Raw genomic sequence first — 13,715 nt, forward strand, 5'->3', positions numbered from 1 at the left:
TCTAAGTACATGGTGTAGGAGGATGTTTGTTTGCTTGTCTGTTCAGTTTCTGCATTTTGGACCAAATACTAGACAAAAGTTTGAGCATACTTTCTCTTTGAATTGAATGAGACGTCCTGTCCAAACATTTGACTGGTAGTGTAAATCTGAACAAAAAATGTAATGTTAAAAAAAAAAAAATGGCTGCCGTTCTTAGTTCTGATTAGATTTGTAGCGATGCCAGCAGTAGTTATAGCGGGGGTAATGGTTGCAGCTCTAGCAGAGAGCAGACGTAGCGGACGCGGTTTAGTCCAGATGTCACAGAATGGAAAATCAGCTAATTTGCCAAGTGAACCACAGGTGTTTACATGCAAACGTTAAGCAGTACACAATGCTGCACCCACATTCTCACGCTGTGTTCCTCTCTTTTTTTTTTTTTTTAATCTGTGAAAGTTGCCACAGAAGAAGCAGCAGCTTTTCTTGTCAGTGAGATGATTTGAACGTCTAACCCTAACCCTAACCTGGATAATATTTATCCATACGCAAAATCAAATGCATTTAACACAACGTATGAAAAATCTATTTTGTTGAATTAAGTACCATTTTTCTTTCAGGGCCCTGAGTTACTGAGCAAGTACGTTGGAGAATCTGAGAGAGCAGTCAGAGAGGTATGAGCATTATTTCCCTCCCTGACCCGATTATTATTATTGTTTGTTCGTGATTTTTAACATTGTGTCGTGTCCTGAGTATTTTTAGCCGCTGATGTAAGGAGGGAATGACCCCGAGTCGTAAGCTTACGGCCTTAATGAGTGCTGTATTTCCTCTGCGTGTTTGTGCGCACTTCTGGCCGCGAGTGATTCATTGGCCCTGTCCCGAGATCTGTCCTGTTTTTCTCCCATTGTTGCTGACGCTTTTGCCGCTCCCCTTGCAGGTGTTTCGGAAGGCGAGGGCCGTCGCTCCCTCCATCGTCTTCTTTGATGAGATCGACGCTCTCGCCGGCGAAAGAGGAAGGTACAGGGTGTTTCTTTTCTTTGCGACGGGAGGGAAGGGGGGGGGGACAAAAATAAAAGATGCCAAGACGCTGGAAAATGATGACAAAGACAGCTTCTTCCCACTTGATGGATTTGCATTTCCTCCCTCAAAGTGCCTCGGGTCATTGTTCAGTGCTACTGTCCGCTGTGTACTATTTTCGGCTGTGTGGTCATTCATTGTCCGGGCGATGACAAATTCGCACTCATCCCCGCGGTCAAGTTTAATGTGCCAGGCCTCGTCTCTCGCGGTGATTCACGTGTGATGGATGGCGCGAGCATCCCGAAACACACGGCGTGACTGCTCTATCAAAGCCGACCACTCAGTTCCCATGGTGTCCCCCCCGCCGGACTTTTGCGGCTTTCCTCTGTTGGCGAACACAGAACGCAGTCTTGTCCGGAGGCGCTTCAGTGGGATGGCACTGGGAACATCTGTGGCTTAAAGGGAAGAGGACGAGTGTGTGTGTGTGTGGATGAGGCGGGGAGGGGGTACGGGCAGAGGACACAGGCCGGAGGCGCACAAACACTTCATTGTGCCCTTCCACGGCAGATGGGGAAGGCCAAATATGCAGCATGCTTCCTGGTAAACCAGTGGATGAACCTAAACGTTGTAGGAAGGAGCACAGAAAGGCCAAGTGGGCCGTCCTTAAAACCGTCCAAAGCCAGAGTTTGGTGCAGTGCATCCAATGCTGGACTGCAGCCGCACACTGATTCTGCTCAAAAAAACTGTGAATTAGTTCGTCTGGAGTCGACTGGATATGTAATTCTCTGTAACCTTTCTGTACTAAACCGTCTCACGGCCTCAGTGAATCTTTTCCTTCATTTTGCATTCATTATTAAGCTATTCAAATGATACACAGGTTCAAATATATATATATTATTATTATTATTATTATTATTATTTCAAACATGCGCAATAACGGGGGCTGTAATACTAAATCGTGCATCTGGGATTTCATCTGGGGACTGAACAGGCTCTCGGCCAGTTGGGGGCTAATTTGTGTTAATGTGTATTTAAAGAAATTTAAATTTAAAAAATATTTTAAAAAAAAATGTCTAATCAACCAAAGGTTTTTCAACCCCCCCTGCAGTACCTCTGCAGACCCCCTAGGGGTCGCGTTGATGACCTATGGTCTATGGGATGGCACAAACCATCACCACCATAAAATCTAGATGATTATTTTAGTACTTTAAAACCACACCTCCTGTTCTTGCTCATCTAGACTTGTTCAGACTTCTGCTTTGTTATTCTCTCAAAGAAAAGTATCAGGACGTTTCAGCATCTTCTTCCTCATCATCTTCTTCTTCTTCTGCCTCTTCCTCCTCTTTCTTCTTCTTCTTCTTCCTACTCCTAATACTTCTTCTTCCTCTTACCCTTTCTTCTTCTTCTTCTTCTTCTTCTTCTTCTTCTTCTTCTTCTTCTTCTTCTTCTTCTTCCTACTAACATAGAAAATATGTACCTGAACTCTGGATTGACTGTGGAGGGACGTGCCTAAAGCACCGCCGCCTCGGTCCAGTTCCAGCAGAGGCAGGGTCCACGTAAACCAATGAAGGAAAGAGGTGCTCCACCATTTTAAAGTGGAATTATTCGCTGAATTTTGCACTGACAGGGTTCTTGGCTTATTAAAAACTTTGATTTTTACTACCTAAATACAAGTCGTCACCCTCCTAAAATAATGGCCTGTGCCATTTTTTTATTTTTTTTTTTTCTTGACAAAACATTGTTATTAATTAACGTCACATATTTATTCACAGGTATGATGTAAGTGAGGGATGATATAGAGTGAGCAAGTTGTTGAAATAAACCCCGACAGGACAGACAGAGCATCGCAACGGTGACACATGCAGCGCCCCTAGCAACGGTGAAACAAGTAGCGCCCCTAGCAACGGTGAAACAAGCAGCGTCCCTAGCAACGATGAAGCAAGCAGCGTCCCTAGCAACGGCCTATTCACAGGGAAGAAACTGACCTCAGACTGTAATTGACCGGCTGGAATACAGCATCTAATAGACCTAATAGTTATTAATGGTGGGATTAGTTTTGTTGTAGACAATTCTTTATTTTTGGCTACTTTTCTCACATTCTTTGTGTCCCCCCCCCCCAAAAAACAGTATTTTGAGGAGACGGCGGTAACTGGCGGTGAAACGAGAAGTTTTTCCAATAATAGTGGTTTTGGTTTAGGATATGATAATTATACCCGAAAATATATCTGTCATGTCTGACATTTGTAACGAACGAACCACGTGAAAATAGCCTGACAATTGAGCGATTTATATAACTTTAATTGTGTGGACACATCATTCCTCTATAACAGTGCCAAGATGGCCGCCCTGTAGGCACATGACTCCAATGGGTGGCAGCAGTCGATGCGGCGTCTATATATGTCTATGACTACTAATACTACTACTACTACTACTTCTTCTTCTTCCTCCTACTCTTGTCCTCTTCTTCTGGTTTGATCCATGAAGTCTACATCAAAAGATTCACAGCCAGTTGTTTGCTGTGCAGGCCTCCGTTTTGATCAGATCAGTTTTGTTCACATCTTCCAGTGTGTGAAAGCGTGAGCTTAGCGAGAAGAATATCTGCAAAGCTTCTCCCGAAGAGCGTGATGCAACCCGGCTTCAGTGCCGGGTTTTACTTTAATACCACCAGGATTTATGTCCTCTGCCTTTCAACGGGCCGCGCTTTTCAGAAAGGACCTGGAACAGAGTTTTTTGCACCGCGAACTTTAATTCAATCTTGGCTCCTCTCCAGTCGTTCTCTATTGCCACTTGTCTTCCTCGGTCATTTATTTGCTTTTACAGTATGACTGAGCTGCCCTCCGCTTATTCTTGATGTTTAATCTCGAGTATGTGCTCGACCGGCTCCAACTCTCGTCTCCCAGGTTCGTCGGCTCACGCGGGGCTGGACTTGTGCCTTGCGGCCACTCACCATTTTAAAAATGCACTTAGCGCTGATCTGCAAAGGTTATTTATTGGGTCCTCGCTTCCTGCCATGTTTAATCAATGAAGTGGTTTCACGCACGCCGGCAAGAATTCAAAACTGTTGACACGACCAGACAACCTCTGCTATAAAGTGTGTTTGTGTGTGTGTGTGTTCAATTTTTTTTTTTTTTCTTTTCCCTTCTCGAGGCAAGAGATGAGAAGCACCTGTAAATCTGTCAGCCTACCTGCCACGAGTCCAAACTGGTGGAATGAAATGAAGAAAACAGGAAGAGAGGCAGAAAAACAGGCAGCAATTGTTAGATAGAGGCAGAGATTGACACATGGAAGGAGCTTTCTCTTAAAAACGGATCTCTACCCAATTATTTCCCGCACATTTTCACCGCGCTTGTATTTATAATTCTGAATCCCGTCTTCCACGCTATCTCCTCTCACCCAAACTTTCTGTCTCTTTTTCTCTCCCCCACCCCTTCATATCTCAGTGACAGAGCTCTTTTGTGTTCCTCTGCAGCCTTGTCTGTGCTAATGACGTCTGGCACTTCCGCTGGCCCTGTCAACAGACACTGTGTGTGTGTGTGTGTGTGTGTGGATGGGAAGGATGGCTGTCTGCACTGCGGTATGGAAAATAACCACCTTGTAACGCAGTGACTAAACACGCTGATGAGCTTTTTTATACAAGGATAAGGCTGGCAATGTTAGATTATACAATCCATTGTTGGACATGTCAATGAGCAATCGTTTATGGGGAAAACGCCCATTCACGCTCATGAGCACGAGCTGGTGTAAAATCCTCCCCGTCAAATGTGATCTTTAGCCTTTTCATCAAATTATCGTTAAGAACCATTAAACGACGTGGCCTACTCATTCATTGGACCATTTAAAATCAGTCTTTTTTTATGCTTTTGTTTTTCTTGAAATTGCTCCATTTATTTCTGCTCCGACAGACTTTAACCTCCTGAGACCCGGGCTTTTGTTTGGTTTGCATTTTAAATTTCTCCATTTCTCTTTATTTGGGATTAGTGGGCCCTAAGAACTATACAAACCGAGCATCGTCTTTGAACTGGAAGTGTTTTTTTGGAAAAAGATGATATCACGGGAATGACTTCACTCAATATTATAATAAAGTTACTGACATATGTAACAGAGTTTGAAACTGTTGATTGTCATGTCTGAAAGTTGCTGTGCAAAAGCAGAATTGCAAATAATGAAGTCCCAATGTCCTCAGCTAAATACTTACTAATTAGTGAAGTTATAGCTTGTTACTGTTGCGCGTCATATTAAACTAGAAACGTTGCCACAAACCTAAAGCTTCTTGTCCCCATATGAGGACGCAGGGACTCAGGAACTTAAGATTTGAATAAATATTGTATTTTTTATGCATGCCTTTTGTTTTCTGTGTTACATTAGCGCTGCAATGACTCGTCAATGACGGCTTAAGGCTGTTACATGCTCTGTGAGAAGCGAAAAATTTGTTCTCGCGCCAACGGCAGCCCTCATTTGGAAGTTCTCGCAGCTTGTTCTCAACATGATCAGCACGTTCATGGTCAATGGTCTTCAGTGTGTCTTACTCTTGGGGACAAGCCAGGAAAACGTTGCACATGATGGACTGAAAATATCGAAGTGGCCCCCTAGTGGCAGTACTGATAATGAGAGTCAATGAGAGTTAACAGGCTAAAACATACATTTATAAGGAAATTCATATAGAAAATAATAATATATCACTTAGGATAAAATATTTATTTTATTTTAATTATTTTCTGTTTGGCACCATGTATTTTTCCGAATACAAAATGTCCATTAATGATTAATACCATTGTGCCATGTTAAGGTACTCGTTTCTTAGCAGGTGCTTTTCCAACTACAATGACAGGATTTAAAACAGAGTTTTAAATCCTGCTCAACACTGTTGTTGCAAAGTAATGACAAATTACAGTAGGCAATATATCTCCTAATTTTGCCAACAGTGAATAAATCTGAACTATTGTTGAACTGGATCATGTGTAAAGTTTGATGGGTCCCTCATTCACAGTTATCATGTTGAAATATGCCATTATGGTTATACTGGAATAAAAGTTTAACAGGAGAAGCTCTGTTTTTTATTGAAAAGATTAATTGACTAATTAATGGAGTGAAAAAAAAACATCTATCCTATCAAATATCACACCGAGTTCAGTTGAAGAGCAACGTTAGCGAATCCAAAGGAGGTGACCAGCTTTATTTTAGAGGGTTGTTTGAGTTCAGTTTAGTGCAATGTCACTGGCATTAGAGTTCGCTTTTGCTGCCAAAGTTTATTTTTTGGAAGAAGAAGGATTGTGTTAATGAAAGTGTACGCTAACAGAATGTCAGTGAAGCTATTCAAATGTTCTGGACAAGAATCCAAGAACAGGAAAACTTTCTTGATTATGAAATACTGCAAAAATATTGTGACTAATGAGAAAGATTTGAGACACATGTCGGACTCCAGAGACTTGGAGGTTGCTTTTACATGTATCATTTATCCTCCCATTCATCCATCACGTGCTAAACTCTATTATCTAAGTTTCTTCCTGCTAATCTATTTATTTCTTTTCTATATTTTTCTACTTTTTTTCCCCCGTTTTTATTGAGTGACCCTCTTCCTCCTCCTCCTCCCTTCCATCCATCTTCCAAGTATAATTCATCACTTTACTCTCAACAACTAAGTCAGTAATTTAGTTCTTCCTCTGTTTCTGCCTAATTTGCATACATCCCTTTCCCTCTTCCCCTCTGTCATCCATCCTTCTGTCCACACATCACTCTCGTCTCTCTTTCCCTCACCTTCCACTCATCTATCTTATGTTCTCCTCACCCCCCCCCTCACCCCCGTCAGCTCGTCAGGTTCCGGCGGCGGCGTAGGGGACCGGGTCCTGGCTCAGCTCCTGACAGAGATGGACGGCGTCGAGCAGCTCCGAGACGTCACAGTGCTGGCCGCCACCAACCGGCCCGACATGATCGATAAGGTAAACAGACGCCGGCTCTTTGTCTTCGTCTCTCCTTCCTCCTCTTTGGTCCGTGATTGATAAGGTCCAGGGGATGTTGTGTGTGCGTCTCCCCCCTGTCTCCGCCTCTCCCTCCCTCTGTTGTACATGATTGATCAGGTCAGAGGTCGCTTGCTCCGGTCCGTCTTCCTTGACGTGATGTTTGGATGCTGGTGCTTTGGTTGTTTTGGTCCAGTTGAATCGGGGTAACAGGAGAAGTAATCTACCTTCTCGTTTAGTTTGTTTGGCTGTGTGACACCAAAGAATCGTATATCCTCTTTCAATTTTACTGAAAAGGGGAAAGTCACTACTTAGGGGTTTAAAAATATGGAAGTTTTTATTTTATTCAAAGAAATCCATCATGCTCTCCACTAGAGATAGACCGATATGGATTTTTTAGGGCCAATACCGGCCGATGGCTGATAGTTGCTGCAGATTTTTCTGCCGATATTTGGAGCCAGTGCTGCTTTTTCTCCCTCCATTTATAATCTTTTAATATATGATAAAAATGACACAATGGTAACAAATGTTGCAGGTCTCAGTTTTACCAAAAACATAAAAATTTATTGAACTCAAAGAATTCTGATACCAGTAAAAAATGGAAATATCGGCCCGATATATCAACATATATTGGCCAGCCGATATATCGGTCGATCTCTACTCTGCACTGATAAAAATACAGTGCTCCATCTACTTAAAGCAACTTTTTGCATCATTTTGTCTCGTAGATCAAACAAAGAATAGTCTTTGTTGGTACAACATTAATTCTGTCAGTAAAGTCAGTTTGCTTTTCCAAAGCTGGTGATGTCAGCTCGCTTTTACAAGTTGACTTTACTTACAGAAGTGAATTTTTCAGCTCACTTTTGCGAAAGTAAAGTTGGCATCATCTGCAAAAGTAAATGGACTTTTACTTCCAGTCCAGTTTCCCACTTTTTCCAATTTCTTTGGGGGATTTACCCAGAATTTACATTTAGCTTGTTAACGAATGTATTTTAAACAAAGTAATTCACAACATAATATATTCATGTCAGGAGACAAACTTTGTTTTTTATTGTTATTATCACACTCTTAATTATGTTGAAATTACATATTCTTAGATCGACTTTTTCACAGTGTTTTGTTCCTTTCTGTTGCTGCGTCCATGTTGGCTCTTGTTCCCAGTTTCTTAGCCATGCTAACAGCTCGGGGCTCTGGGAAATGGCAAAGTCTGTCTTTTAATCAGTCATCTTGATTTGTCCGGACAGAAATAACTAGGGGGATGGTCGTCATGATATTTTGTACGGGAATTCGCGGTCTCAGAGGAGAGGCGCCCTCCAACTTTTCCTTGGTCGAGTTTTGTCCGAGTGTATTAGATTGATTGGTTTTAGTTTTGGCATCCATTTCTCAAGCTTGTTTTGCACCATTGTACCTTTAATTTTAAAATTAAGCCAGGTTTTCCCATACAAAGTTAATACTGTGGAGGCCCCCGACAGGGTATAGTTTACTCCACCATGGTCTAAAAACAAATCGGAAATGTTGTGAAGTTAAATTTGCTTATACTTTATATAATTTTACAAACATTTATACATAGAAAGCCACTTCTCAACAGCATTATGTTTAGTATCCATGTACATGAACTGCACAGGCTGCAGCAAGTTGTCGATAAATCCAATACTGGCGAAACTATGGGACTGCAGACCAAAAAAAACAAAAAAACACATGCTCTTATTCTACATGCAGACATTTCATCAACTGTATGAATTGTTTTTAATAGTTAGATAGTATTGCAATTAATACTATAAACCCCCATCCAAAAAATTTACAACACCCGGGTCTCTGATTAAACTATTCTCATATTATTAGAAAACTTGAATTAATTGGGTCTATGGCCAAGATCTATTTGCCATTAATCTTTATTCGGTTATCCCTGGTAGCTACATATCTACGTTTTCCTGACTGATTTTGTACCATGTCGTCAGTCCCCACAAACAGCTCCAACCTTTTAATCATGCAGCGAAATATCTCTAAAGCTACTTCATGTATTGTTGCACAGTTTGGTGCAAAGGGTTGTGTTTCCCAGACGGTTTGTCTATAGGACTTTTGTGATCACCAGACTTTTTCTTTAGCTCTGTCATTTCGCCAAAAATGTAAGCTTGCAGCAACTTTGGTCGATAAGCAAATAGTTGGGAAACTAAATGGCACAAGATGTGTTTATGCTGAACCAAGATGATGAGCATGTTGGACGTAATTAGCAGTGCATGCAATTTCCTTGTCACATTAGTGCAGAATTAGACAAGAATATATACAAAAAACAACATCAGTTTAAAAAAAAATACACAAAAATAACAGCACACAGAAAAATATATAGAGGAAAATGTAAATATAGAGATATTCTGCATATATAGTGTGAAAAGGGAAATAAAAATGCAAAAACAAAAAAAAAAAATGGTAATGGTGAGGTAGTAGTGCTAGCCATGTTAGCATTTAGCTCAAAGCACGGATGTGACCCCTTGGTATAGTTTTTAATGAGGATAATGAGCAAATTTTCCAAATTGAACACCTCTAATGTTTCAGGCCTATCAGTAGTAGCATGTGCTACACCGTCTTCAGTGTGTCACGTTAATGCCGCCGTTCATTTCGTTTTCAAGCTCTACACGCATGTCGTGACCATTAATTAGACCCCTGCCTGCCTTTTCACCTCGGATTCGCGTCATTTATAACTGACTAAAGGTGGAACATTTGTCCCTTCCTCTTCCCCTCCATGGAAAAGAAAGGGAGATCCCACTGTAAGTCAATTTATTTCTACCCTTTTATCTCCTTCTCTTCCTCTTCCCATCCACAAAAGCTTCCTTTGGTCTCTTATCCACCCATCTCCGTCTTAATGAAATTTCCTGAGTGCTGATCAAAGACGGGAGTCTGTGCCTCGTCAGAAAGGACACAGGAAAGGAGACTGTCGCGGCGCTCTTTAAGCCGCCGCTCGGGCAAACGTCTGTCTCTGTCTTTCTTCCATTTTCTGTTTTTCCTCATGTCTCCTCTACTTATTTTTATGCCCTAATCCCTTCTCCCAAAATGACATTTTTTAAAAAATTCTAAAATAGTATATCGTGCGTTAAATACTTCTAATACCAACTGCACATAAATGTATGGAAAAGTTGCTGATTTGATTAAAAGTAACTTAACAAGAAGTCCTTGTGATTTCTATTACACTCAGATATATTTACCCTGAATAGCCACACATCTGAACTAAAAGAGAGCGTCACGAGGCAGCAGGTATGCCGGCGCCTGATCTAATCTCTCGGTATCTCCCTCCTCAAACACTCACAGACCACATTTCGAGTCCACTTGTGGAGAATTGATCTATTAACTGTGGTGGAGCAATGACTGCCGCTTCCTCCACCTCTGCAACTGGTTGCCGTCTGTTTTCAAACTCCATTAGTGGTATAGGCAGCTAGGAAATGGACTCAGTGTGTAGCTGCATGTGTCGGTGAATGTGTGTGAGACAGAAATATGCATAAAAAAGAAAGAAAGAAAGAAACTCTTAACAGTAGTGCAGGAGGTCAAGCCCCTGGGCAGACAGATGGGAAACCCCAGGCGTCCTTCCACAAGCTGGCCTCCCCTCTCAGGAAGTGGTCTCCCATGCAGCTGAGAAATCAGATTACCTCCTCCTGCCCACACCCCCTACAGAGTGTATGTGTGTGTATTAAGGTTCAGGTCATATGAATGAGGATCCTATGAGCTGCACTGAAAACGGAAGCTGCCAAATGGACAGATAGGCGCATTCACCCTAAAATTTTAGCACCCTGGCCTCCTTTTAACGCCCCTTCACAACCACCACCACCACCACCACCACCACCACCACCACGACACTCTCTGTCAGGTCACACCGGAGATGGGCAGACATTTCCATACCAATGGCAGGATATGATGGGACAAATGAAGATTAATGGGACGCTCGGGTGTCAATGAAGTTATTGTCGGCTGTTAGCGGGGCGGTGGGGGAGGTGGTGGTGGTGGTGAAGGGGGGGGATCCTCGGGGCCTCAGCTGTTTGATGGACAGAGTGGGTGGGATGGAGAGAGGAAGTGAATTGGAGAAAGTGGTGTTTACTTTAGTTTGAATGGAGCGAGGCCTGTTGTCTATCTCTCAACTGCCGCTACACAAGGCGGCGTAGATTTTCATTTCTTATCAAGTCGTTTCTTTGAGATGGAGAACACATGGATATTTTTCAGTTAAAAAAAAATAAATAAGAGATAAAACATAAAATCCAGTGCGTTTGATATATTAAAGGTACAGTGCGGAGCATTAGACTCCCCCTACTGGTAGAATGAGCAATTACACAAGCACAAACTGCTGATGTATGAATAAGTCTACAATGTGGAGTTCCTTCAAAGAAAAGATGCACAAACACTAATCTATGTTTGTCAGTCACTTTCTTTTTTTCAGGTTGTAATCCTTCCTCTGAATGATGAGGTTCTTTTGTATTGGGAGCTATTTTTGGACACTTCCTAAGTTTTTACTCTTAAGCCTTTGCAGAATACTCCCCAGAACTCCCTGGCAAACCAATCTTTGTTGCTTAGGTTTGAAAGCTCTGGTCAATTGTGAAATGCACATAGATGCATCCGCAGCTGATGAGCCAAATGAATAGTGTTCTCTTAAGATTGTTAGTCATTCAGGTCATGTCTGACACAAAGCTAAAGCAAAGGGAACTGGAATTGTTGGAGGTAATTTGGCATTGAGACAATAAGCTGCCTTTCCAGTTCCAACTGAAAAACTTCAAAAAAAAAAAATAAAATCCTCAGACAACTCCATTGAATTAAATTAAGTCCATTTGTCCTTAATTTAGCGTTTCTGCTAGGTGTTGTGTGAACTTGTTTGGTGAAAGACTTGAATGTAACCGACATTCCTTTATGTGTAAAGGTCCTCCACGCCAGCTTTAACAACCAGTATGAGAAACGCATGCTCATCTTTTTCATCCAGACAGAACCAAATAAGTAGCTGCTTTCTGTTACAACAGGAACTTGCCGGATGACTGCGCCCTTCAAAAATATTTTCTTTATTACATCTATAGTGTTTGGAAAGAATACAACCTCCTCAGCTATGAGTTCCACTTATAACAGGTATTTTTGTTCAACCGTTCCTGTTGGCACTCTACCATCCTACCTTCTACAAATAAACTTCATGTCTGCAGTCGTTTAATCCCGGCTTGTCTAACAAAGGCATCTTGTCTTTGCGCTTGCACAAAGTCCGACGACTTCCTCTAGCCTTTGTGCTGCTTGAGTGACAAACATGACTAGGTATGCAACAACACACAAATGCAGCTGATTCACATCCGAACAAAAGACAACAAACACATACTTTTCACACGGGCGCACAGTGTCTAATTACTTCCTGTCTTCTTTGTATCACAACTGTGACAAATTGAATGCAGGGCTGTTTCCTTTGTCGCAGATGTAGAAGAACAGGGATGATCTGTTCTTGTTCATAAACAAATGATGTCCTCATTAGCTTCTAGTCATCTCTCGTTGCATATCTGACTTTGCGAGATTACGTCACTGAAGGTAGGTTAGTCCGTTCCTCTGCACCTCGTTGAACTTCTCTCCCTGACTTTAAAAAAAAAAAAAAAAAAACTCTTACACTTCCTCTCTCCTTTGTATTGCGCCAATCAGCCAGACCCACCTCTGACCCACCCTGACCGACTTGTGGTGATTGATTAGCGACACCAGGAATATTTATCCAGTGTTCTCGGTAGGAAGGACCCCTGTCACTCTGTTTGTCAAGCAGCTGTCCGTCTCGTCTTTTGACATCTTGTCCTCTTCCAGTTTAGTTCTTGTGAATTCATAGTTCCTCACAGTGATAGTGTTGGTTTGTTGTTTCACTAAAAAAAAAAAAACAATAAAAAAAAAAACCTTTGTTTACCCTAATGTGTGCAGGACTTAATTCGTTGTGTTATCAGGAGGCTCGGCTACTTACAGTGGAGGAGATTACTAGCAGATGGATCTGTTTTGTTTGAGAAGTTTGAGAAGAAGTTACCAACTGTGCTCATATCAGATCATGTGGCTAAAACAAAACAGAGGCAACTGAGAGGACACCGTGACTACCTTGATACCCTACGCTATAGAAACTGTTAAAAAAAGGGATGCACATGTCTAAATAGATGTTTTGACCTAAAAATTAATAGTGCTTCGATATGCATCATTTTTAAATGTATAATTAGATGAGATTTGTTGTTACTGTCATTGCATATAGTACAGGAACAACTAAATGTAGTATGGCATCTAAACAGACGTGCAAATAGCAAAAGTGTGAAATTAACCCAACAAGTACAAGTAAGTTACATAAAAAGTAAATTCTAGAATATAGATTTGTTTATGCAATATCGACAGCCAGAATACCGACACACATATACATGTGCACACATATACACACCCAACTCCTGGCTAAAAAAGACTGACAGTTAACGCCAAGACAGACAGCTAGCAACCTATGAGGTGACTATGACCTAATTAATGTCTTGATTTAATTATATAAGTTGTAATGAATGTACATATTATCAACAGAGCACCGATCTTTAAACACGTGTACCGTATTTCGTCTGATAGTGACCGATGTTAAATTAATTGCCAGGACTCTTATAACGGCTGTGGGTCAGTTATAGATGTAGTAACACGCAGGTGCCACAGGTGGCAGTAGCTGCATTTAAAACAAAACAGTCAAAACAACAGAGAGCTTTAGCAGTGTGACGCAAAGAAGAAAATTTGACGCAAACTTCATGAAGAAGGTTTTGAAGTATGCAG

The 13,715-nt window shown here is 41.5% G+C and overlaps 1 protein-coding gene across 1 annotated transcript in view; it reads left to right on the top strand.

Moving 5' to 3' along the window:
- The window catches only part of spata5 (spermatogenesis associated 5), a 128,016-nt gene that overhangs the window by 39,081 nt on the left and 75,220 nt on the right, over positions 1-13,715 (top strand). Inside the window, exons 13-15 of the mRNA XM_047585385.1 lie at positions 594-647; positions 911-990; positions 6,797-6,926. Coding sequence (XP_047441341.1) covers positions 594-647; positions 911-990; positions 6,797-6,926 — 264 coding nt within the window. The remainder of the gene's footprint in view (positions 1-593; positions 648-910; positions 991-6,796; positions 6,927-13,715) is intronic.

This window comes from Mugil cephalus, chromosome 5 (assembly GCF_022458985.1).
Source record: "Mugil cephalus isolate CIBA_MC_2020 chromosome 5, CIBA_Mcephalus_1.1, whole genome shotgun sequence".
Taxonomy (NCBI): Eukaryota; Metazoa; Chordata; class Actinopteri; order Mugiliformes; family Mugilidae; genus Mugil; species Mugil cephalus.